Raw genomic sequence first — 27,307 nt, 5'->3', positions numbered from 1 at the left:
TAAAGTTTGTGTGATAATCCATCTGAAAACCCATTTTTGGGCCATGTTTGGCCAGACATAGGCAGGCAAATTCCAAAACAGGATGATTGACAACATACCCACATGGTGTTTTAGCCAACAGTGGCCCTCACACCACCTATGCACAGAATTATAATCAGTCAAAGTCCGGTATTTAACATTCACATTAGATTACATTATTGGATTACATTTTTATGTTAAAAAAATAGGGTACAAAACAAAGGTTTCTCTGTTAATATAAATGGACAATTAACCATTTATTTGGCGCTTGATAAGATTCTTCAACTTTACTAAGAATTGTTCAAATTAATTCCTTTCGTCATGAGAATATTGCATTGTTATTATTGTAATAAGAAAGGATATGTATATGTAGCAGCACAGACATTTAAAATAACACTATTTACACTTCTTATGAGATATGTGTTATTGTTATTTTGTCCACCATATATTAATGAAGGCAAGCTAAATAACAGAACTGTTAACCATTAGTGTAATGCAATACATCTAAGCAACAAATACATGTCCTCCAAAATGTCCAGGAAGTTAAAAAAACACAAAATTATAATGATGTAAGTAAGATGTATTTTAGGTATACGCGTAGGACATTCTTAGGTAGGATAGACATTTTTAACAGTATTTTACATTAGTTTACCCATTTGACCTTGTAATCATAATCAATCACAATACAATCGTACTTGTATTTGTATTCTAATAGGCTGTCATAGGAGGTAGTATTACTTTTTATACACTTTATAATTATAATAACTCTGTTTTTATAATTATTTGTATTATACATATAGGCAATCTCTGGCAAGGTTGTTTGCCCACAGGATTAAATGTATTTTATTTGGTTGTATCTCCATTTACATGTAGGCCTATGCCAGATTAACAGAGTTATGTCTAGTTTGTAACACAGGGAGGCGCCATAACACCATCACAGGCTGAAAGTTGATTTATAACTGAATAAAGGGGAGGGGCACTTTGTTTTTGTGTTTTTTTTTAACAGTTGCTTGTATTTTTGTTGTCTTTCTATTGCTTTTATTTGTTTTTATTTAAATAGTAGGCCTACTTGGTGCTTGTGTTTTGCCTTTCTGCTTCACTTTCTCTTTTGTTAAAAATAAATAATTAATGTTAGAAAAATGTCATTTTTACTTATCGAGATAAAAACAAGAGAAGCTAATCTTTAGCTAAGTGGCTAACATTACAGTATAGTGGGTTCAGTGTTAGCAGCAGTGTCGCTTTTGTTGCCGTGTGAAAAAGAGGCTGATGGGAAGGGGTGGGGGTGCTGTTGTCATGGTGACAGATTAAAGGGCGAAGATATTTCATAGCTCTATTTAGCACATCCTGCTGCAGAGGCATCAAAACTAGGCTATGTATCCGAAAAGGAGCGAGGTTTTTTTAAATGAGAGTTTATTGTAGCACACTTTGCTAAAATGTCACATCTGGTGGTAAAATATTTAGTTTGAAAAATCTATCAGGGTTAACTCTTGACGAGCAGGGAAACTGGGTGGAGGAGGCGGGGTTGTGGGGGGTGATGGCGGGGGATTGAGGGCAGATGCCTTTGCAGCAGCAGAGGAGCTTGGAGGATGTCAGGGTGCTGTTGCGGGACAAAATGCGGACAGGACTGGGCTTGAACACCGATTTAGGGACGTTTAAACGGCACTATGTCCCGGATGTGGCTGATAGCACCGTACCGAGAGGAGTCAGTGTGTGAAAACCGCAACTAAACCGCAGTGCCGAGAGGACATTCTCAACTAGTTTGAGCAAAATGGATGGGACGATTTGGAGGGTGCACTCTTGCAAGGATGCCTCACTTCTGCAGAAAATGTAGTTGCTACCAGTCCTTTTTTTCTGATTGACACAACTGGGATATTCTCTGGAGCTTTATCACCCACACAACCTTGGTAACGATGGAGAGTAGAGTGTTTCTGTCCTGCCTGGACCAATTCATGCTGAGCCCTCTTGTCACTTGGGTAAGAAATGCAGAATAATATGATTTCCTGCCTGTGATTTAATCCTGTCATGTTGTTTAATATGCCCTCTTTTTTTTTATTTAGGTGAGGACATTTGTACCACATGATGGGGGCATGCACTTGGACTTCTGTGAGTTACTGGATGGAGTCTTTCTGAATGACATAATGACACAAATGTAAGTCACAGCTTTGTTCTTGCAGTTTAAAATGTATTTGTCACATTTGTAATCTCAGTTGTAAGAGGTGTTCCAGGTTTGTTCAAAATACAAGTCTGTGTTTTGAAGCTTTTGGCTGTCATATACTTGATAAAGCATGTGCTGATGGCGATTAAGTACAACATTCTTACACTAGAAACCATACTAATTCAGTATTGTGTTAAATAATTGGGTATCTTCTCCCATAGCAGATAATGGTACAGTATGAAGCGTCTGCTATCAGTCTTACCCAGGCACTAACAGAACTGGCTTTGTCACCTTGCAGCAATGAAGGGGATCTTTGTAGTCTGCAGTAGTCTTTAAATGCAACTTCCCTTATTACTTTACAGGTTTGAGTTTCTCAAAAAATGTTACAATTAGCATTAAAGTTACAGACACTGTGGGACAAGACTACAAAGACATGACTCCCAAGACACAAGGGGCATCATAGATACTGTCAAGACACTACTTAAGAGATTATGATTTGGGTGCCTTATGTTCTGAGGGACTTACCCTCACCCATAAAAAACACTAACTGATGGTCCTCTGGCAGTTTACAATTGGGATACACAACGATATCCGCATTTCACAATATTCGAGATAAAAGATTTAAAATATAATATTGGCATTGGCCAAAGATAAACATTTCCTATGATATGAGAGGCTGATATGTTACATCAAAAATATTATTAAACAGGCCTGTTTTAATTGTAAACAAGTTTAAGAAGCTTTCTTCTTTTGTCAAGTGAATGTAAACATTTTTGAAGCATTGCATTTTATTTCTACATCTGACAGTGGGCCATCATGTAAACTCCACTACAGTAGAGACGATGTTTATTATGTGAAAAAAAATGTGCATGTATGGATATCAGCAATCATGTTGGAAAATGTTGACATATAGTTTGCTTAAATTCACTTTTCCACCATTGACGTTTACGTTCTAGATTTATGGATTTATTGTTTGGGGAATAAAAAGTCAGAAAAATAGTTTAAATGTCTTTCCCAGAGACTCCAAATCCTAACTAATGTCCTTTTTTGTCAGTCCAAAACCCTAAAATATTCACTTTAATATTACACAACAATATTAATTCGGATGTGAGGGGATAAAACAGCATTTTTGGCAATTTTTGCATGAAAAATAACTTTAACGAATCATCAATTATTAAAATAATTGGAGATCGACTAATTGGTGGATTTATTGCTCCAGCTCTGTTTACAGTTGGATAAAAAGTGCTGTGAGCTGACAGGGGGCAACACTTTAATGTTCATGTTAGGACGAAATATCTCTTTTATTGTAGAACTAAAATAGAAGAGATACAATAGAAGAGAACTGATGAAAAAACAAAAACTGATGACCCATGCACTTGTGGATAATGCCCCCCTAGATCTACAGTATCCATTCACCCCATGTATCCCCCAGGGTCACAATAACCAGCCTTAAATGCAGAACAATGCACAGGGAAGGCTTGTGGAGGGGAGGGGATGGAGGCGGGATAATCTCACGGATTGGGAGACCCTCTGGGATTATGGCCTTGTTGCTGGTGTTTAGCAGCACTGGGACACAGATGGGAGGGAATGAGGGAGGGAGGGGGGAGGGACATAAACGGTGATGGAGACAAACAGACACAAAAATGTGACATACTGTACTGGCAGCTCTCTGTATCTCTTTCATACATGACATCTTTCAAACTGTAGGCACATCACAATAATTACTTTATTGATTTATGTTAATATACATGGACGTGACCTCGGTCATTTCTGCGGAGCTCAATATTGCTTGTTGGGTTTTTATTTGTTTACATAGGGTCACCAATCCACCAGAATAAACAGCAGGGTAAGACTTGATGGCACATTTCTGAGCGGAAGAGTCATTTTATTTAGTGGTTCTGGTTGAGGGGATTTTATTTATGTGTTATTCACTTAGGATATTTAAAGATTATTGTATCTCTAATTTTTGAATATTCTTAAAAATTAATTGCCTTAAAAAAGTTGTACAATATTGTGCTATTGGATTATCATTATATCCTTGTCATAAATTGGCCTTAAAAAGGCAGACAATATCATTAATCGCTATTATTTCCATGAAGATATATCGTCCAACAAAAGTTGTTATTCTGACAGGCCTATCTGTACCCAAGGCCTTGAATACATTTATATATAAGTAATCTATTACTTTGGTTTTAACATATTTCCTTTCCTGTTCTCTGCTGCCCTCTAATATATGACAGTGCCACCCAAGAATTCATTAGGCCCGGGCCAACAGCCCAAATATCCAGTCAAAGTGTTTCCTTTGGAAAGTCTAATGCCACCCCGTTTGGCTCTAGAACAGTGTTGGTTGTTGGCTGAAAGGATGACGTCACACCGGCTAAAGATAGGAATGAATAGAGACCTCATACATGTTTTCATGGCGATCGTTGTTCTGGGGCTTCTACCAGCTTGCAGCTTCTCTCTTTCCACTCCACTGACAGACATTTGTTTGTGAGCAGCAGACATGTGAAGTTAAATGCCTTTGTGTTGTCTTCAGAAATCCGTCGGCTGTTCAGGGTGCAAACAAAGTGAGCAGGGATCCAAGTCAGAGGGTCCAGAACCTGAACTCCCTCGTCCAGCAAATCAAGACGTACTATGTGGTGAGTTTTCCCTCCCCTTTTGTCCCAGCCATGTGAAATATGTTATATAAATTTTCTCCAAGCTGCTAAACTTTCCATCTCTCTCTACATGGGATTATGATATCTGAACACTTACATTCTGCCTCAACCTTGAATTATCCATCACGCAAAATCTGGCTGAAACATGCACAGTCCAGATAGTTGGTCAGTAGCATTTGTGTCTAAGCAGATCAACTAGTTCTTCTTAAGATGCCTGCCCTAAATACCAGCCATGTACACATCAGTGTAATCTGCACATGCTGGACAGAGCTTTAGAGTGACATACTGTATAAAGTCATAAGATTCATGGGCAGACATCCCTGATGTTGAGTCTTGGATTTGATGTCTGTGTCGGAGAAATTAAGTACAACTCGAGCTAAGCTGTCTTCTGCTAAGATCTGCTGAAATAAGAAGAAAAGTAATTTCACTCAGGACGAGACAATCAAGTTCTACAGATTAGCTCCGCAAAGGATTGATGGGGTTATATTATTTTGTTACAGCAAATTAAAAGGATCTCTGATCATCATATCGAATCCTTGATTATTGGTAACATTGGTCTCAGCTCTAAAACCATGGACCTAACAGGAAGAAAACATTAGAATTACTTTATGCTTGAGAAAGACTGCAGCTTTTTATTCATGCCTTTACTCATTAAAACAGATCTTATTCAAGTGCACTGCAGTCAAGGTAGAAATAGGGCAGCTCTTGCATTTTTTAACTCACTGCCACAGAGAAACTACATCATACTGGTTCAATTTAGGTTATTTCTGTGTTTTTAGGGCAGTCACATTAAAACAAAGTGGGGTCTGCGAGACACCGCGGAACTAAGCACACACACACACTTACAGCCAGGCTGTTCGCCACACAGTTTGCCACACAGTTCGCCACACACTCACAGCCTGAGAAAAAATAAGGCTGAGTGAGTGTGTGTGTGAGGAGCTCCATGGATTGGTCCATTTGGACCAATTGGTCCATTTGGTCCATTTGGTCGTCACTTAGACCAGGAAGAAAAAAATGTAATTACCGGAAAAGCATGTCATGGGACCTTTTAATGAAGATTCAACTGATATGCTCTACATTGGTAACTAGAAAGCCACTCTCCAAATGCCTTACCATGCAATGTTAACGAAAGTGAAAAAGATGACGATGGGTTCTTTCTTAGCCTGTACTAAACCCTTTTTACAAATCAAGTTTCTCGTTCAGAGTTTCCTCTTACCTAAAGAGACTGAGACTTGAGACTTTCTCACAGCTCCATACTCCATACTGACTATATGAAAGGAGAGGTTGATGGGAGATGCATGGCCAGTCAGATTAACTTTCCTTAAAGGGTCAAAGTGGCAGTCACTGGGAAATGTTGGCAGTGGGACTGTATTCCATCAAAGACTAAATTATTCCAGTCTGCAGTGGCTTTCATGGGTATGGATGTCATTTCCTGAACTTTACATGGTCACTTTTCCTCGTCAGAAGTTATTAGCAATGACTGTTACAGTGCACACACTCACCAGCACACATACTGTACACAAAAACACAAGTGCAAGCTATTTAAAGGCTGATTCTAGGCAGTACTTAGAGAAACTGGCTCCGTCATCGTCCCATTCAAAGCGCTCCTCCATTTCTTGGCTGCATTTCTATACATGTGTTCAGGCAGCTGCTATGTGCTGTACATACATACGCTCCTGTCCATTCAACATATTTGGCTCTAATGCAATCTTCAGTGTTGTGTCCTTTGTTCGGTCTAAAATGTGCCTCATCTTCTTGTTTTCTCTTTCCATCTCCCCTCTGCCTGTTTGCAGGAAAATCTGAGACAGTTAATCATGATTCCTTTGCCAAACGTGTTGCTGTTTGGCAGGACTCCTTACTGTGGTACGCTCTTTTATTCCTCCTCACTCCTCTTTAGTGGAGCTGCTAAGTCAGTATGTGGTTGGAAGCCTGATTAGTCTGTTTGCTGATACTCAATATGCACTCCATCGATTTCCCATGATTTCATTAAGATGAAGACTTTTGTATTATAGATTTAGTGTCACGGCTGAACAAGTTGCATAAGAAAATCTGAGTTTATCAAACAAGCAATGTGTCCTCGGATCATAGTAACAATATTTTCCCTTATATTTAGAAAAACAATATAGTCAAAATGACAAAGAACTCAGCTTGCTTACGCCACAAAATGTTTGCAGACAAAGCACAAATCAATTGAAATGATAATTTACATATTAGAGCGGAACTAGCATATTAATGTAAAGGATTTACTGTATATTTAAAATGTATTTAATCTAATTCCATGGACAATACAGTTGTAGATCTCTTTTTACTTTGCACCTATTGCAAATCATAAACAACATTTTGTGTAATTTGCACATTAATTTAATTAATATTAACATTATTATATATTTTAATACTTAAAAAAAGATATATCTTACTTTTTATTTGATTTAGATATTTGTTTATTTGCTTGTTTGTTTGTTTGTTTGTTTTGTGGCAATGGGGAAATGTTATTTAAAATTATATTAATGGAAAATGTTGTATTTCAAAGTGTTAAAAAATGTAAACAAAATATTGTGGGGCCTAAAACAGCCATGCTAATTATACTAAATGAACTAGTAGCAGTAATGCTATTGTTAAATGCAATAAGAAAACGGCAACGATAATACTATTTTCAATTCGTGAACAATTTCATTTTATTTGTATTTGTCCCACCCATGGTACACAAAACTCACTGTACAATAATTCCCAACAAAACATGTCTCTACAGCACACCATTGAGCGGAAAGAATGAAAATGAGGTCACATCAAAAAGACTTCCGCAGTGAAAACGTTGACAGTATTTCCTCACAGACTGACTGCTATAGATTTCTGATCCATTTTCTAATAGAGTTTTAACTCAATGGGACTCCATCAGTCTGATACCCACACTGCAAAGTGATGGCAGGGCTTTAGGGAGTAGTGACCCAAATTCACCAGCGCTCTATTCAACGTAAATCCATTCCAGCAGCCCTCAGTACTTTAACCTGATACCTTCTTTATCAGATAATGACCTTTTTATCCCCAACAGAACAAAGTCTGGAGGAAATGAAGAAGCTTCTGCTGCTGCTCTTGGGATGTGCTGTCCAGGTAAATTCTGACTGTGAGATCAATTCTATTAAGAAACCTAAAATAGCCGGCGAGCTGTGTAGATCTAAATCTGTTCACGTTTTGATTTTCAGTGTGAGAAAAAAGAGGAGTACATCGAGAGGATCCAGACGCTTGACTTTGAGACGAGAGCTGCCGTAGCTGCACATATTCAGGAGGTATCTGACTTTGTATGACATGAGCTTTGAAAAGCCCAAGCTGTGTCATGGAGGAAATCTATTTTTGTATTGTTGTGCTTGTCAAATAAACAGGCTTGGGTAATAACAGATTACGTGTGACTGGGATTATTTAATGGGATTACAAAAAAACTAATACTATACACAGCCCAGTTTACATTTTTATTCAACAATGATCTGATTATATTTTTACGCAGTTGCAGCGACAGCATTTTGGGTTTTTATATATATATGATTTGTATAGAGTAAATTACTTAGTATTTTTAAAGTGATTCCCAACCCTCCAAATAAATATTATCGACACGGTTGATTTTCCTGGCCAGCAATGATGTTTTTGGAGTAAAATAAATGTTAGGTAGAAGTGGTAAGGATTTTTTCGGAAAGGAGGGAATTAAATGTCTAAGTTATTGTGGAGCTGCATATTGAGGATCATTTTGTATTGTTTTTATATTAGCTTTTTTCCCTGCTACCCTGACTGTCCCTTTCCATGTTGACCAGTTGACCCTCAGTCAGGAGAACATGGTGGATCTGCAGTGGCTGGAGTCCAGTGAGGTGCATCCGGATGAGCTGGAGGTCGTAGCAAGAAACATGGCCGCTCACCTGCGACATGTGCTGGACCAGAGGGACAACCATCTAGAGGTAGATTTCATAGTCATTCATGATTGCTTAGATTTTGTATTTGGGAATAAAGGTGTTGCAAAGTGTGCTTGATAGTGAGCTTTTGTACGTTAAAATTGGTATTGAGTCATTATCTTAAAGCTAATCTGTAACCTGTCCTTTTCGCAGACTATAGCAGAGCTGATGCAGGAAAAGGAAGGAGTTTTTAGCTTGCTCAATAGCCCCTCCAGCCCACATTCAGGGAGCTACTCTCCCAGCATGCAGCAGCATGCGGGGACTCAGCAACACCTGGCGGTGGAGCTGGCCGACTCCAAGGCCAAGATCAGACGACTTAGACAAGAACTGTGAGTAAAAAACAATTGTTATTATTTACAAAAAATAAACAATAAGGTTAAACAAGAAATAACAAAAAAGTGTATAATAAGAGTTGGATTAAAAGTAAAATGACTGAGCAGGGGTAATCTTCCAAGAGATAACAAATAAAAAAAATTAAAAGAAAAAAAGACCATACCAACAAAAAAAATGTGAGATCAAAGTGGGGAATTTACAGATTTGAGATTATACATCTCTGAAAATAAAGTCTTAGTTTATAAGGGCAATTTTAGCAAAAAGTAACAGTTAAACATATAGTTAATAATACCAGGAGAATAAAAAAGCCTTTTAACAGCAAACATTCCAATGAATAGGAAAACTTTTATTCTGAGATCTAAATACAAGGCGTATTGGATGAAATCGTAAATATTTACTGGTAGAAGTTTTCAAATCCTACAGTAAGTGATTGTTTCTGGGTACAGTCTGAGCTTTACCACAGGATGGATGATGGTATAGACTCAGAGTGTTAGCCTGTCCTCTAGGGAACTGCCAATAGAGAGTGAATGAGAGCCAGAGAGATACTACAGGATAAGCGATGCCCCTGGGAGTTTGGCCCACATTACGGCCAGCTTGGCAGGTTCCATGGCTGCTCACCACCACTGACCCACATTGGATCTGCAATTCAGCCGATACTACACACACACACACGCACGCACGCACGCACACACTAACCCTGATCCGATCAAGACCTCAGTTCCATCATTGCTCTCGTTCCCATCTTGCAGGCTGTATTGTTCTCTTTTGTTTAGACGCTCAGATTCACTTACTGAGCAAACACAATGTCACTTAAAGCATCACGTATAGCCCTGGCCTTTAACAGCTCTTTCATGTGCATACTGTGTGTTCATCAGAGCCTGCTTTAGCTCTTCCAACATGTATCTGTTTTTCAACTTGTGGGAAATAATATGAAATATAGTTCGAGGAGATTTAAGTTATCTGCATGATTTGAAAAAAAACTAATTGCAATTATTGCGACAGTGGTGATATGATTAGGGATAATAGAGGAAATTATCATTTATAAAATGTCATTCACATTATAAATGAAAAATATATTAAAATAATCATTTTGTGATTTTTCTAAGGGGATCTGTAACAAACAAGACTTTTCATATAGATTGTTGTAAACCGTTTGTTGTCTGGGACTTCTCTGCAGAAGCTAGATACTACATTCAGAATTATTTTTCACATATTTGGCCTTTACCAAATATTTACTTTGGATATTACACTATTCTTTATTGCGATTTCAATAAAATTCAGATGAATTGTGCAGTCCCAGTTGAAATCAAATCTAGTATTGTGCAATGCAAGTTTGTAACAACGTTTGCAACCATATCCCCTTAAGGTGTAGAATTACCAAGCATTTTAATTTGTCCTTTTGTGTTTGATCAAATGAGCCATTTGAATATATGTACTGAAAAATGTGTAGGTAGACCACACTCACTAACCAGCCATTGTTTGTTTTTCCTCACCGCTCACCTGACCCCACCAGAGAGGAGAAGAGTGAGCAGATGCTGGACTGCAGACACGAGCTGGAGAACACGGAGACAGAGCTGAAGAGGATTCAGCTGGAGGTTTGAAGACTGAAAAGAAGGAAATTAGAGCTCCTTCTGATGATGACACACAGTAACCTCCTGACCGCTCTGCAGATTATACAGATTAATGCACACCACTCTTAGACACACCGATACAAACAAAGCTCCTATGGATTTGTCCGATCAGGAAATCGCAAAATGTATTCCCTGTTTAAGCCTTGTGCCTGTACATGTTAGTATGGGAGACATATAATGTCCCATGTCTGAACTAACTGTATCTGTATTTGCCCTCCGTCTGAAATGTCAGTTTAGCCCCTGTCACTCTTTAAAATCTGCGCTGTCATTGCACACGGGGAATCACTGTATCTGCACTGTATGGCACATTCTAATTATACAGTATATAGTATAGTTGTGACTTTAAAAAAAAAAACCTGACACCTCATTTAAAGGCACCGCTTCCAAATTCATCTGGGCACATTTATTCATGGATTGAGGGTGTTGATACTTTCACAGTATTTATCTAACACCTGCACATGTTTAAAAATCTAAATCTCTTTTATTAATCTTTTTTATACAATATGGGACTTTGAAATACATATAATTTAACAAACTGACATGAAACCGCTGAGATACATTTTCAAGAATTATGCAAAACTCCAGTTTCTGCTATAAACCTCTGTCTCAACTTTGACCAGAACTCCCAGCTGCTTGTAGACGCCCGCGCAGCCCGCACCTACCGAGACGAGCTGGACGCCCTGACAGAGAGAGCCATGAAGGCAGACAAGCTGGAGAGTGAAGTGGGACGCTACAGGGAGCAACTTCACAAGATAGAGTTCTACAAGGCCAAAGTGGAGGTAGATGCAGTCTTAGACATGATTTACCAGTGCATTTTAAGACCTGAAATTATGAATTACTGAACGCAACAATCACGTATTGATGAATCTGTTGGTTCTTTGCATTTCAGGAGCTAAAGGAGGACAACAGGGTGCTACAGGAGACCAAAGAGGTGTTGGAGGATCAGTTGGAAGGCTGGAGGGCACGCTCCGATCAAATCCACCAGCTGGAGAAGCATGGTCTGCTGCTGAAGGCCACGGTCCATGACATGGAACAGGTCAGACTGCTCAATAAAGGAAAACTCAACATTAGATCCCTCAGTTCCTTTCCTGCAGCTGTGAAAGATCTGTTGATACTTTGTGTCTCCACTCCAGGAGCGGGAGGCAGATCGAAGGCGCATCGAGGAGCTGCAGGAGGAGAACCTGGCTCTATGTTTGGCTCAAAGGAGGAGCATGGAGGAGTCGCAGCACCTGGGCTGGGAGTTAGAGCAGCTCTCAAAGACCACTGAGAACTCCCAGGGTAAGAGATGGCTATACAGTAAGATTAAGTAGTGGGATAATGAATGGCTGGGATGATCGGAATGGTGGGGTAAGTAGGGAAATAGTTACTATAACACTGTTAGCACTTTTCTTCTGCTTTAGAGATGTTTTTTGTCTGGATTAAAACAGTTTATTTTATTTTCTGCAGTCAGTTTGAATGTCTGCTGAAACATGACCTCCTAGAGTATAGGCACGTTCAGGAGATGTTTGACCAAACACGGTCTTAGTTTGAGTTTCCAAGTGTTGGAGATATCGGCCATTAATGTTTAACTCTTGCAATGTCAACAGCCTCTTGTACATGAGTAGAGGCACACTTCAATCGTTGTGTTATTAGTGTTGGCAGGTCAAGAAAGAACGTAGTTCCTCCATGATCTTTGGTGCATTGGGCAACAGAATCTACTTCCATTATATTGTCGACGTTATCTCCAGCTCTCGGAAACTCCCACCAAACAATATTATAAATGTACAGTGTATGTAGCTCTACATGTATATGGAAAAATAAGCATTTAAGATTGTGGGTGTCCCTTTTAAACACTTTAAACATTCTGGTACTGGCTAATTGAGCAAAACAAGACTCAACAAACATTGAAACTGCGTGCAGACATAATAAAGTTATCCACGAGTGTGTCTAACTCTGTCTAAAAAAAGCCTAAAGGCACTTTTTAATGTCTACAGCAAGTCCTCTTGTCCTTCAGTTAATTGCCACCATGTATTTGTGTAAAGGCCAGCAGACTCTGAGCGAGGAGGTGAGTGAGAGGACGTGCACTCGCATGCTGAAGCTGGAGAAGGAGAACCAAAGTCTCTTAAGGATCATCGAGGAACTCAGAGCTGCCTCGATTAACAAACATGGCCGCCAGCCGGTTTGTAGCACCAACAACCGCACCTCATCAACAGATGAACCCAGGGAGCTGCAGACCACCAGCTCACATATCCAAAACAGCACTCATGTAATCCCATTCAGCACAGTAACACGGCAGACGCTGAATGGTGGTTCAAACTGCCATCAGCAACTCCTCACTGAAGATCTGGAGGAGGTCCAGAGTCAGATCGTCCTCACAGATAATCCAGACCTCCATGTTCAGGAGAAAGGTCAGCTAGAGGATGGAGACGATGGAGATCATTTCAAAGAACTGATGGAGGACTTAGAAAACCATCACAACAGGCTCCATTGTTTTGTTGGATCACGTGACCGCTCCCCTGGCTCAAAGAGCAGCAGTCCCTGCCACGACAGCATCCTCACAGGTCTGCCAACACGCTCCTCTTACGCCAGCAAGCACACACAGCGGCTGGAGGCCAAGTGCAGGGCCCTGGACACAGTGAACCTGCATCTACAGACTTCCCTCGATAACACCGGTAGGTTGTGTGGAGCAAAGCCACATTAAAGGAAAACCTATAGGCCTACCCTTATAAATTCCTGAAGAAAACTTTTTTCTTGAGAGCCACCAAGGTCAACTATGAATCTAAAAGCTAATTAAAATCCAATTGAAGTAAATGAGATCTGCGTTAACAAGAGCAAAATGAAAAAAAGGGTTACCCCTTTTTGCATGTAAATGGTCTGCGAAGTTAAAATCCCAACGTTCTCTCCCACACACTCCCCCCCCCCCCCCTGCCTGAACTCCTTTTTTTTTACTTCCGTGACATAATGACAACGCTATGTAACACGTGCTATTATTGGCTAGCACAGTGGTTCTCAAATGGGGGTACGCGGACCCCTAAGGGTACGTTGGAGTACTGCAGGGGGTACGTTAGATTTATTTTATGTTAATGAAAAAAATGGAAAAAAGAGATAAATATACCAATTTTAGGAAAAGTAATATAAAGTTTGAGCATTGTGAGTTTTATATTAACAGAGTTACACATATCAAAACACGAACAGTAATAACTGCAGTTTGCCTCCCTGTCAGAATGACAAAGATCCTCAGTGAAGCTCAAGCCCATTTTTCTCACTAAATTCTAAGTACAACTTATTAAAAAAGATCAGTTCAACGCAATTAATGTCATCTTAGTGTTATTGCATGATGTTGAAATTGATTGGCCATACATTTAGTGGTGGATTGTAAACATTTGAAATGTAGCATTTTAGTGTTTCTCAGTTACAATGTTGTTGTTTTAATAAATCAGACACTGATGGTGCAGCACTGTACTGTACCTCTTTAAATAGGCTTTTTTCCCCTAACAAATTGTTTTTGCGCTGTTTAGGGGGTACTTGGCTGAATTTTATTTTCAAAGGGGGTACATTATTGAAAAAAGTTTGAGAATCACTGGGCTAGCATTTCAAAACATTGTACGTGACTTCGCTAAGGGGCGGGACATCTGGCCAGCTAACCAATCAGAGTAGACTGGGCTCTGTTTTCAGACAGGGTGAAAAGATGTGCTGCAGCACAGGCAGTATGAGAAGAATAAAAGCTTATTGAACATTAAAGCATGTAAACATGTCACAGTAGAGACACAAAATGGAAATATGAAGCTGAAAATGTGCATAATAGGGCCCCTTTATAGACCACGTCAGCTTAAACATTCTTACACTTGCGAAAACGTTCTAGCTGATAACAACATCTATAATATGTTAAGGTTTAAGTGAAAAGGCCTGTGTTATTGAAGTATATGAATGGCTCAATGGGACTTGAATTGTTCTACTTCATCAAGACTTTTGTAAATGTTTTTGATTCTATGTTCACCGTGGAGGCATGTGAGAGAAAATAGAAGAGTTGGGTGAAGGAAGCCTCAGATACTATAAAGTTTAATTCTTCCACCCCCCTACATCTCTTTAGACCGTAAAGTTCAGCGCCTGGAGGCAGAGGTTCAGGAGCTGGAGGCGGAGAACCACAGTCTGCAGGCCACTTTAGAGGAACTCCGGATCTCTGCACGACGCCTCGAGCAACTGGAAGCAGAGAAGCAAAGCCTGGAGCAAGAGACCACAGTCCTGGAGAGGGAGAAGAGGCAGCTGGAGAAGGATAACCGACGTCTCCGCCAGCAGGTAGGTAGGCTTGTTTTTCTAAGGACATTGTTTGAAAAACGTACTTAGCCCTTAAATAACTTGCCACTGTTCTACCTTCCTCTGTCTAAGGCTGAAATCCTGGAAGCCAACTTAGACAGCAGCAACGTCTGTATGGCCAGCCTGGAAAGGGAGATGCGTTTTGTTGTAAAAGAGGTGGAGGGGTTAAGGGAGACTGCTGAGAGGGTGAAAGGCCTGGAGAGAGACAACAGAGAACTGAGCAAGCAAGCTGCTATCGACCAGAGGACCCTGGCCACCCTCAGAGAGGTGAGGGGGGGGGGAAGTCTGTGCTGTCCAGTTTACGCTGACTGAATAGATAATCTAACCGGACCTTCCAGGACATTTCACCGATAAAGCACTGTTTTTCAACAGGAGAAGGAGGAATATTCTCTTCTCTTAAAGTCACTATCTTTTTGTGTGCAATTTTATTTTTACTAGGCCTGGGAATTACTAAGAGATGTAATAGGGTTTTTTAGGTGAACTTATTAATGTGGAAGGGGATAATATTCCCACAAACCTATTGAATTTTCCACATTTAAGTTGTAAATTCAAGAAAGATAAAACTTTAATGTTCTTTTTACGTGGATATAATTCAAGATAAAAGTCGTACATTTACAGAAAAAAGCTCACAAATTATCGAAAAACAATGTTCTATCTCTGCGAATAAAAAATTCATACATTTGCATGAACCAACAGAACTCCAAAGAAAACATAATAGACTTAAGTGAGTTTCATAAAATATGTTATTATCAACAAATGTCCCTTAAAATATGTAATCCACATATACTGTCCCTCTCTAGGAGCTGGTGAGTGAGAAGCTGAACACCCAGCAGAGAAACAATGACCTGGAGAGGCTGGCCCATGATTTGGAAATGCAAGTCCTGAACCAGGAGAGCGCACAGCAGGCTCAGCGAGAGACTCCAAACAGCAGGTGGGAGGTCCCATCCTGTACCCTTTGAAATGAATATTATGAGTGTTATTATGCGACATTTGGTTAAAAAAAAAACTTCTGTCCTTTATGCAGCAGGTTCAAGATGCTGGAGTCAGAATTGGAGGCGTCTCTGAAAAGATCTCTTCAGATTAAAGAAGACAAGATGGCAGCTTTGGAGGCTCGTCTGCAGGAATCCTCCAACCTGAACCAGCAGCTGCGGCAAGAGCTCAAGACTGTACGTCCTGCCATAGAATGTCACCTTTTGAGGCCTATAAGTGTCACATTAAAAAGAGAAGAGTATACAAAATACATTGTACTGATTTGATGTGACTTTTGACCCTGCAGGTGAAGCAAAGCTACGAGGCGTTTCAGCAGAGGCAGGAGGAGGAGTGGACAGCCTCAACTTCCTCCCCTACCTCTGAGACTGGAAAGGCAATGAGCGAATGGCTGCGTGAGAGCCAGGAGGCTACTAAAGAACTGCTGAAGCTCAAAGACCGTCTCATTGAAGTGGAAAGGAATGTAAGTTGTTGGCCTTTATCAAAGTAAAATATCTATATCGTGACCATTACATAAAAATGGTTGTAGACACGCTTTTGGTGTGTATTTATGTCAAAAATAGAACAAACTATGTGCTTCATTCTCTTTGATGCTTTTTTTATTTTCTCTTAATTTTCTGTTAGGAGAGTTAAAATCTGCTCGAACCCAGGAGTGTTTAATGATGAATCCCACTTGAACATAAACTGGAACGCTCGTGCTAATTGTTCATCATTAGCATAGGTGATACCCACTAAAAACTAAGGGCAGGTGCAGATACTCAGGCACATGCCCAGCAATCGCAGTTGTGAAATTAAGCTATTGTTTAAGACAATTAAACAAAATAAACATGTGATTTTCCAGAGAGTCAGTGCCGGCGTTACAGGAAGCATCTAAGAACATGACAGTATGTAAGCCATTCAGAAGCTGAACTAATGCAATATCATCAACAGTCTTTTACTCTCATCAGGGATAAATGTACACATTTTATTTTGTTAGCTTAATCACTCTTACATGCAATATTGATCTAAATTGAATTATATGAAATGCATCCCTTTTGTTTTCAAATGTAAAACTTTTTTTGGCTTTGTGGAATGTAAAAAAAAAAACCTATAGGAAAAAGAAAAAAGTTTTCCATCTTCGTAAAGTGCCCTTGAATACGGAAAATGTTCTCTTACCTAAAAGAAAAAATAATAACACATGGTAATATCCTAGAAACCAATGGGTACTAAGAAGATAGCGGGGAAAAGTGGACACAAACAAAAATAAAAGGGAACTCTCTTTGTATATCGCTTCCTGCATGAGGCTAAGTGTGCTCAGCTGAGGGCCTAAACGTAACACTACCTCCATGTTTTCACATCACATTTGACAGTAACCTATCTTCTCCCCTGCAGAATGCAACACTAGAGGCCGAGCGTCAGGCTGTGCAGGCGCAGCTGAGGCAGCTGGAGAGTCAGTGTGACTGTCAGCAGGCTCAGATCCTCGCCCTGCAGAGGCAGGCCGCCTCGCTGCAGGAGAACAACACGGCCCTGCAGACACACAACGCTAACCTGCAGGTGCCTACCACACACACTCTTCTCTCTGTGGTGCACTTAAGCCACTGTACACACAAATATAATTAGCTGCGGAAAAAGTGAAGAAACCACTGCAAAAGTATCAGTGGCTCAGTCAGTATAGGGGCTTGGACTGTGAGCCGTAGGGTTGCCGGTTCAAGTCCCCGAACGGACCTAAATATGGAGTGTGGACTGCTACTTGGAGAGGTCCCAGTTCACCTCCTGGGCCATGCCATGGTACCCTTGAGCAAGGCACCGGACAACCCCTCCCCCACTCCCATTGCTCCCCGGGGGCTGTGCATTAGCTGCCCACTGCTCTTATTACTGTGTGATGGGTTAAATGCAGAGGTCAAATGTCACTGTGTGTGCTGTGTGCATGTATGTGTGACCAATTCACTTCTCTTGCTCTCTGTTATTTTACTATTTAAACGATGATAATGGATGATCAAAAGCAATCAAAAATATATTTTGACCTGTATAAAGTAAAAAGATACATTAACCTCTAATCCCTTCCTTCTCCAGGTGGAGAAGTCCACTCTGAACTCGCAGAGCGCCTCCCTCATGGCCCAGAATGCTCAGCTCCAGCAGCAGCAGTTGGGGACAGTAAGCGAGCGGGACGGCGCCGTGTGGGAACGTGAAGATCTGCGCGCTGTTCACGAGCAGCTGCTGCGAGATCACGAGCGGCTGGCGGCTCTGCACGAGCGCCAAGCCATGGAGTGCGAGGCCCTGATGGGAAAGCACGCCTGTTTGAAAAACGCCCATCGCACTCTGGAGCTTGAGCATCGCACCATAGAGGACAGGTATGATCATTTAATGATCATTTATTTAAAAGTTTTATTTTAAATCCAACAGACTCCTCCAGCTCCGCTGTCACACAGACAGGTACAGGGAAACATTCCTGCCTTCTGTAATAACACTTTTCAGCACCTCACCTCTGGCTGGCAGAGAACTCATTGCTCCATAGTTTGAGTTTCTACTTTCTTATAAAAGACCTGTAATATTTTGGATCCTGTAGTATTTTTGACTTTTGTATTTGAATGATCCAGAATATTTTATATTGTTTGGCTTATATTGTTTATATTTGATACTGTACTTTTCATTTTATTTTTTAATTGTTAATTCTCTTTTCCACTTGTTTAAGTATTGTATTATAAAGTCTGAACACACTTCTGCGACGAAATGTTGGTGGTGTGTTCAGGTACAATAGCCTACTGCAGCAGTGCACCAAGCTGGAAGACCTGGAGAAAGCTCTGAAGGAAGAACAGATGAGGATGTCCCTGGAGAAAGAACAGCACAGGAGCACGGCTGCAGAGTGCAGCAGGCTGCGGGACGAGAAGGACTGGTGAGGGGGTGAACACACTGATGAACACCCACACACTTTACCAGGGCATAGTGGCAAGACTAGACTAAGAATACTTGCTCAAGTTGTGCACTTACATAGAATTTAGAGGTACTTTATTTCAGTATGTCTATGTAATCTTCCTTTATACTTTTACTCCACTACATTTCGGAGGCAAATATTAATGTATGTTTCACTAAGACATTGAATAAATTACTTTACTATTGATTATTATAAGAAATGTTTACAAAATAATATGTTATGATGTGTGATTGAAGGTTAAGCGACAATGCACATTGATTTAAACATCATTTTTTTGTGATTATTATTATTTTAATTGAGTTATAAAACAAATGTATGATTCTGAAAAGGGCCGTTCTAAATAATGAGTGCTTTTAAATATTGTAACGTTCAGTATTTTTTCATGCAGATACTTAGTACTTAGACTTGATTTTGAATTCAGAACTTTTAATCGTTAAATAGTATTGTAACCATGTAGTATTGCAACTTGTACTTAAGTAAAAGGTCTGAATACCCCTTCCACCGCTGTACAAAAGGACAAACATTATGTATTTGTATTTTCTTTAAGGCTGAACCAGACATACCGTCAGCTTCTCAACGACAACGAGTCGCTGACGGTGGACCACAAGCAGCTGAAGAGCCACCTGAACGAGGCCAAGCTGGAGCACACCTGGCTGGAGGCCGACTTCTCCAAACTCAAGAAGGAGTTCCAGCAGCTGGACATCTCCTCCACGAAACTCACCAACCAGTGCGAGGTACTGACTGTACCTCAGCTCCCTCTGGAAAAGATCACTCTTAAGAGGCTAAATGAGCCGACTCTAATAGTGCAATATGTTTGTGTTCAACCCATTAGTTTCAACCCAAGTGTTTATTATACTTTAATATATGTGTTATTATACTATATATTTCAGTTTTTGGGCAAATCGGACTGCTGTCTTTACTTCTTATGAAAGGCTAGAAGAAGAAAAAAGTAATGTGCCAAAACACTGAATATAGTATGATAGGAAGATTGGTGTTTAGAAACTACAAAGAGTATGATTAGTTATTTTGTATCTATGAATATATGCACACATATAGAGTGTTCAAAACAATATTGATAAAAATACTTGTTTCCCTCAAATTGGTCCAAAGTACAATACTTTAGACCAATCAGAACAGATGTTGTGGGTTTTTCCCTACTAAGGATAGTGTTTGGGCACAAAAGGGTTAATCATTGACAATACGACATGACTTGATAGAAATGTGTTCTGTTCAACGTCCTGCAGTTCCACAAAAGATAGAAATGATACATCAAATTCAAAGATAAAAGACAAACATATTTACATGTCTACTGTGTATATATGGTTTTCACATACAGATACACCTACCGGCACTGGTCACATGTTGAAAAAGTCTCATGGCCGACCTCTATACTTCTAAACACGTACAGTGGGGCAAAAAAGTATTTAGTCAGCCACCTATTGTGCACGTTCTTCCACTTAAAAAGATGAGAGAGGCCTGTAATTTTCATCCTAGGTAAACCTCAACTATGAGAGACAAAATGAGAGCCAGAAATCTTGTTTGTTTGCAGGTGACCAAATACTTATTTTACCGAGGAATTTAGCGATTAATTCATTAAAAATCCTACAATGTGATTTCCTGGATTCTTTCCCCCCATTCTGTCTCTCATAGTTGAAGTGTACCTAGGATGAAAATGACAGGCCTCTCTCATCTTTTTAAGTGGGAGAACTTGCAAGATTGGTGACTGACTAAATACTTTTTTGCCCCACTGTATGTGTAGGGTAACATGGATGGATAGTGTGTGTGTTACATACCTGCTTACACACATGCGGCTGCTTTTCTATGTGATTTGTAGCTGCTGGGTCAGTTGAAGGGCAACATGGAGGAAGAGAATCGCCACCTGCTCTGCCAGATTGAGACCCTGATGCTGCAGAACCGGACCCTGCTGGAGCAGACCATGGAGAGCAAGGATCTGTTTCACGTTGAAGAGCGACAGTATATGTAAGCAAATAAGGCCAACAACATGATAAGATAACGTAGCAGCAAATAGGGTCTGTATCACTAACGCATTACGCCTTGGTGTTCGGTACTTGAAGACACTTAAAATACAATCAGCATCAGGCTGACAATTATAATTGATGATCTTATTAATGTCTTTCTCTTCTGTCTCTGTTCAGTGACAAGCTTCATGATTTGAGGAGGCAGAAGGAGAAGCTAGAGGAAAAGATAATGGACCAGTACAAGTTTTATGAGCCGTCGCCTCCTCGCAGGTAAGAGACTGTGATTTCTTTTTTTCATGACTATGGAGAAATGGTTGTGACATGTCAGATTTCAGTAATCACATCACTGTATACCTTTTTAATAACTATGTAGTACTTCACTTAATACTAAGAGTTTATTTCCAGCTCAACACACATTCGTAGTACTAATACACATTTGTGTTGATGAGATCAGGGAGCTCCATAGTCTTCTGCATCTCTATATGGCAGAACATGTCTATTTGTTCATTGTCTTTCAAACCTGCATTGTTCTGTTTTTGTTCCCAGCCAACTTCCTGAAGAAAATCAATCTTAAACTGCTAATTGCTCCATTAAAGTGGACCTATCATGCTATATTTGAATAATATGTTGTAGGGCCATACCTATATAAAACATGTCTGCAAAGTTTTTTTTTCAAAATACCAAACAGATCATGAATTTTAGCTATGCCTCATTTCGCTCTATTTGCTCTTTTTTAGCCCTGTTTTTGCAAGAGCTGATTCTGTGAGAAGTCTTCTTCGCTGCTTTTGTGGCAGACTAAAGCGCCACCTACAGGCCTGGCATATGTACTACATCGTCTCCAGCTCTGTCGAACGGCAATGGCCGTGGCTATCTCCTCCTGATAGGTGGAGGGTTGCCCATATAGGCGGAGCTCCTTGTTTCTGACGTCAGAGATATTTAAATCTGTATCAGTCTGTATCAGATCCGTTACAGCCCTGTTTTTAGAGATTTGGGTATGGAGGCAAAGAGAGAGGGTTGTGTTTTCTGACACTTGGTGAGTTCCCTGACACACCGGGGACACATATTCATGTATAAAAGACGGACAAAAGTGCTTTTTGCATGATAGGTCCCCTTTAAGTTAACTTTGTTTTCTTTACTGAAAATAACCGGAGCCTCTAATGCCACCACGAAAGCAGCCAGGGTGAACCAAAAAACTAAAGTTGAGGGCTTTATAACCAAAACAAGAAGCTGCAAGATAATAAAATGCTCCATAAAGCTAAGAGGATTTCCAGAGTTGTACAACAAGTACATTGATAAGAGCAGCTTTAAGTCTCCATTGTTTACTTTAAACAATGCTTCTATACTATAATACTTCTAAGAATCCAAACTATCCCTTTGCTAGCCAAACTCACATCTGATTGTTGATGTATTGATTTCTTCTTTATGTTTAAATCTACCCTTTCGCAGACGTGGAAACTGGATCACCCTGAAACTGAAGAAGTTGATTAAATCCAACAGCCGTGAGCATGGACCCGATTGCCCGCCCACCCCCACACACTTGGGGGGTGTGGAGCCGCACCTCGTCTCCCATGACAACGGCTCCTTCATCAGCTCAGAAGGCTCCGGAGGCTCGGCCTGCACCTCGGCAGGTGACGCTATCTCACCCCAACGTCACAGCAGTGAGTATGACCTTATGGATCTCACAACTCCCATTGGCTTGGTGGAAGCGGTGTCATCAAAGTACCAAAGTCCCGCCCCCCTCACTGCTTCAGCCATAGACCAGGAAGTGAGGTCAGGCAGGGCACAAAGGTCCTTTAGTAGTGTGTTCATGTTACGTCCAGACATCTCCCCAAAGTCTCCCTCCCCCTCAGCTTTATTCAAGGACACGCAGCAACTCAAATGAATGGATTTTAAAGTAAAACTGTAATAAATACTTAAATAATGCAGATACTGCTTTGTGTTTGAATGTAAATGAGCATGTCTCCAAGCAGTCATTTAGTCCTGATGCATGATGTGTGTTTACTTTCCTCAATATTTCTTCTACATGTGTTTCTTGTTTCCTAATGTATTTCTTCATTCCTGCCTTCCTTCCCTTTTGTCCTTTCCTTCCCTTCCTACTTCTCTCCTCCCTTACGTCCCTCTCTCTGCTTGCATCAATCCCTTTGTCTACCTCCCTTTGCTGTTACATCATAGCCACCAAAATGTTTCCCCGCATGAGGAACAGACTGAAGGACAGAGACAAAGTCAAGTCCCTCTTCCGTCGTTCCATGTGTAAGAAAGACTGGTCCCGTGTCTACCCTCATCTTGACTGTAGCCTATTGTTTCACTGCTAACTGGATACTACTAAGTATGACAGCGTTTAAGGGCCGTTGTAGGCTCAAAAATAACTACAGAGCCAGCAGAGGGGGGTAATATTCAAAGATCAAACTCAAATTGTACATTTACAATAAAAAACTTTGAAATGAAAGAAGAAAAAAATGAAACTTTTGGAAATTTGAGACTTTGATATCGGTACATTTTAGATTTATTTTCACAATCATTTCTAACTTTATATTCTCAGAGAATATTAAACCTGTTTTTTCGTACATTTTGTTGATTTTTCTCATGTTTCCCCCTTATTATTTACTATAATCTCAGAGAGTATTCAAGGTTTTTTATTTTGTGAATTTTTGTGTTTTATATTTTTTCCTAATTTCCTTTTTCAGTGTAAACTCTAAATAACAATAATTGCAGAGCTAGAAAAGGGGGGTAACATTTCCAGTAAAAAAAGTTGTTTTTACTGTGTTACCCCCCTTTCCTAGCTCTGCAATTATTGTTATTTAACCTACAATGACCCTTAAATGCCATCAAGTGCTTCTATGCTTTAGTATTTTTTTTCTAGATGCCATAACACCTATATAAACATATGTTGAATAGGAATCATCATTTTTTACCAAAAGGTGGAAAATCAGGAGTCATGTGTTAGCAATTGTTCCATCCCAACCTCATTTCCGCACACTAACTTAGATGAATATAATTGAATATAACATATTTAAGCCTTTGCAGCGTGTTGCTATTTTTGAAGACAATCTGGGCTATTTTCATCAGAGTTCAAAGAAATGCTGCATTGCAGGAGGAAACTGGTGCTGTGTGAGCTAGCAGCTGTACTGTAGGGATTAGTGATGTAAAACCATGATTTGTGTGGTTATTGAGAGAGCGAACCATCCCTGTGTCCATTCACAACACCATAGAACTACAATACCTCTTAAACTCCATGTTTACCCTCCTCCCCTCATCCACCTCCCACTTCCTCCACTCCTTGCTCCAACAATGCAGCCCTGAGCAGCTTGGTGTCCTCGGCCCCGCTGCGGGGGGAGCGCTGGGCGGAGAGCGCAGAGCAGCTGGAGGGGTCCCAGGCCGATGTGGACGAGGACAGGGAGAACACATTGTCCTCATCCCCATCCACATCCATCTCCATGTCCATCCTCCACCTTAATCCTCCCACCACTCCACCATCCAGCCACGTCACCATCACAACCTCTGACACCACCGATACTGTTCCAGATGTTTCTGAGCTCTGGGTGACAGGTAGATGAGGCATTCATGAGCTTTTCATTTTAATGTCATCTTCATTAGTTAGATGCTAGAATAAAGTGTAGGTGAGTGGAGCTAAGGCGGCCCTCTTTTTTTTTAATTCATGTTGAGAAGTCGTCATATTCATTTCTCATGTTATGCTCCACAGACAAGGATTCAAATGATAGCGCTGTGCCATCTGGATTTGAGGACAACGACGAGCTGCAGAATCACGGTAAAACCCTGCGGATTCTCGTCTAGAGGATTCAGCAAACATTCAGATGTATTACCAGCTCTGGAATTAGAGCAAATCCATCAAATTGCAATCATGACCTTGTTTCGTATTAATCTCTATGCTGACCACAGAGGACAACAACTGTCAGAGAAAGACTGGACTCTGCTGCCCCCTGTTGGTCATTAAGCATATTATGTTGATTCAGCTAACATGATTTCCTGATAGAAATGAAAATGTGTGTATTTATTGTAGCTAAATGTTGAGAGTTTTGTCTATTTTGCTTTGATAACAAACAATGTACTTTTGAAAAGAAGTCCTTCAAACAACATATCTTCGATATACTAAACTTCTTTTTCAAATAATGTTTTATGACATTAAATGGCATACTGTAAGCCTACTATGACTTTTCTTTGACATATAATACTGTGACTGTGACTACATTTGTATGACAAAAACAGCAAATCTATATATTTTGTTTAGTTATAAGACTAAGCTGAGTAAAATAACTTACATTTCTAATCCAGAACTTGGAATGAAATCTGTCATACATTTTCAAGATCTCTCAAGGTCTTTCAAACTCTTCGATTAGTTATTTCCCTCAAATGTTTACACTTTTAAGGATTTCAAGGACCTGTAGGAACCTTAAAAATAATGACTCGTCTGCATATACAAACATAACATTAAAGGAAACTTGTAACACAAGAAACAACTGTCTCAATGTATGTCCTCACCTGGGAAAGTTTTACTTAAATATTGTACACCTGTAGTGTTTCCCCTTAAAACCATTGTAATCTCTTTCCAGGGCTAAATGGCGTCCAGAGTCGAGCCCAAAGTGAGAGCAGCGGTGAGTTCAGCATGAGCATGGAGAATGAACCATGGTCAAACGGCAGCAGCCCCATCCAGCAGCCCCCGTCACGCCGCTCCTCCTCCTCCTTCCAACCCCCCAGTGATACCTCCACCCCCCAGCACACACTGAGGAAGCAGCACAAGGAGAAAGCCTCCACCATGCCCATCGCCCATCACTATTCGGAAACGCAGTCTACACCAAAACAAAAAAGCCACGGGCTCTCTCAGGACTTCTGGCTCACACGGGGTACAAAGAGCATCCGGAGGGGGTCGAGGGTGAAAGTGGCGCGTCGCTCTTCAGATACAGTCAAAGTTAACCCAGGATGCAATGGGGTGAATTCAAAATCGAGCTCCAGCCAAGTTGAAAGTACCCGAGCCTTAGCTTGTTCACCTATCACAGTGCTGTATGTTCAGGGCAAGTCATCCTCAATGTCCGGCTGCCTCAACTGCTTCTCCACCCCTCTGGGGAAAGAGGGCAGACTGAGGGGGTCGCCCACATGTCTCCCACGAGCCAGCAGCGTCATTTCCACAGCAGAGGGGTCATCTCGACGCTCCAGTGTAAACAGCGACTGCAGGGCGAAGGCTGACCCGCTGTCCGTACAGGTTTCAGAGGAGAGCCATCAGGAGGAAGAACCTGGTCAACTCGAACTAGAGACAAAAAACAGTGAGCCCATTCCTCCAGTCAAACCTCCCAGAGACCCAACCGCTGTTGTTCCCACAGATGACCCCAAACCCCCCGTGCAGGAGTCACTTCTGGGCTCCTCGTTCACTTTCAACTCTGTCTTCTCTAACACAATATTCAGCGATTCTGTGGTTCCAACCTGTCTGGATGCCCTGGACAACAACCAGACATTCCTCGGTCTGAATCCAGATCTGGGGCAAAACTTTCCACCTGAGACAACGAAAACGCTGCAGAACGAGCAGAGACTAAATGTAAAATGTGACGCTGAGCTGGAGAAGGACAAGACGCTCATGGTTGCACGGAAGTAGCTGTCACACGATTAAATATTGTGTAGGAAGGCCACTTTTAATCTCGTCAACCGAAGCACACAATTATCTGTTTCCATTGTATTCCATCTGATTATACAGCTATGTAAGGTGTAAAAAAAAGGTGTTATGAGTTGTGATTTTTCTCCCACACATCTTTAGCTCATATAATACACCTGAGTATTAGTTCAAGATATTCACAGCATTATCTTTATCCGTTCGGTCTCTTTGCACAAATTATGTTTGATATAAGTGAATGAAGTATGGATAGATTTCCCTATTTTGCCCGTTATTAATTAGGTTGTTGTTCGGACTCGAGCCTCTTTTTTATTTTTATTTTACCAAACTGACAATCGTGTTATGTATATTTGTGTTTGCCAAAATATTTTGTTAATTTCTGTCGTTTCTATTTATGTCCTGTTTATGTCCTGTTACTTTAAATGAACTGTTAAGTTATTATATGATTTCTGTGCTGTTAGACTTTAATGTGAGCCTTGGGGAAATGTGGCATTCACTTGAAAAACTGTAAATCTTGTAAAATAGGATGTATACCTGAATGCTATTTTCCCTTAAATAAACAAACCCTCTACGTAAACATTCGATTTGTCATTCTTTTATTCAATTAAAAATGACTAATACCATTAATGCCGAAAAGCACCTTGCTGAGTAAATATGTTGATTGAAGAATTTAATGCAAGTAGTTTGAGAAAGATGTTGTGTTTTTTTTTAGACCATTAAATACACATGTAGCAAATATGGGTGCTGATTTCCATATTATTCTTATTCAAGGCTTTTCATTGCCCATCTAC

The 27,307-nt window shown here is 40.4% G+C and overlaps 1 protein-coding gene across 5 annotated transcripts; it reads left to right on the top strand.

Annotated features, from left to right (window-relative positions):
• Positions 1 to 1,561: 1,561 nt before the first annotated feature.
• LOC307030813 (girdin-like) lies at positions 1,562 to 27,093 on the top strand. 5 transcript variants are annotated; one of them, XM_079667471.1, is made up of 29 exons: positions 1,562 to 1,991; positions 2,076 to 2,167; positions 4,710 to 4,812; positions 6,624 to 6,693; positions 7,880 to 7,938; positions 8,031 to 8,114; positions 8,631 to 8,771; positions 8,919 to 9,094; positions 10,612 to 10,693; positions 11,350 to 11,508; positions 11,619 to 11,765; positions 11,863 to 12,007; positions 12,751 to 13,380; positions 14,799 to 15,004; positions 15,095 to 15,289; positions 15,823 to 15,953; positions 16,050 to 16,188; positions 16,299 to 16,472; positions 17,381 to 17,542; positions 18,062 to 18,339; positions 18,738 to 18,881; positions 19,468 to 19,654; positions 20,755 to 20,900; positions 21,077 to 21,169; positions 22,346 to 22,557; positions 23,072 to 23,149; positions 24,194 to 24,445; positions 24,600 to 24,665; positions 25,468 to 27,093. In XM_079667471.1, exons 1-29 carry the CDS (start codon positions 1,929 to 1,931, stop codon positions 26,499 to 26,501), a joined length of 5,448 nt encoding a protein of 1,815 aa, XP_079523597.1. In that variant the 5' UTR covers positions 1,562 to 1,928; the 3' UTR covers positions 26,502 to 27,093. The 5 variants fall into 5 exon arrangements, with proteins under 5 accessions (XP_079523597.1, XP_079523596.1, XP_079523598.1 ...); XM_079667470.1 differs by having other exon boundaries at positions 16,047 to 16,188; XM_079667472.1 differs by lacking the exon at positions 23,072 to 23,149 and having other exon boundaries at positions 16,047 to 16,188.
• Positions 27,094 to 27,307: the final 214 nt, after the last annotated feature.

Source organism: Notothenia rossii (genome assembly GCF_949606895.1).
Source record: "Notothenia rossii genome assembly, chromosome: 1".
Taxonomy (NCBI): Eukaryota; Metazoa; Chordata; class Actinopteri; order Perciformes; family Nototheniidae; genus Notothenia; species Notothenia rossii.
Note: the sequence above shows the minus strand (reverse complement) of the source record. Positions and strands in the feature narration are given on the sequence as shown.

Coding starts and splice junctions, on each gene's coding strand:
- LOC307030813 (XM_079667470.1), top strand. CDS start 1,929: ATGGAGAGTAGAGTGTTTCTGTCCTGCCTGGACCAATTCATGCTGAGC. Junction 16,473..17,380: donor TCATTGAAGTGGAAAGGAAT/GTAAGTTGTTGG, acceptor TCTCCCCTGCAG/AATGCAACACTAGAGGCCGA. Junction 17,543..18,061: donor CACACAACGCTAACCTGCAG/GTGCCTACCACA, acceptor TTCCTTCTCCAG/GTGGAGAAGTCCACTCTGAA.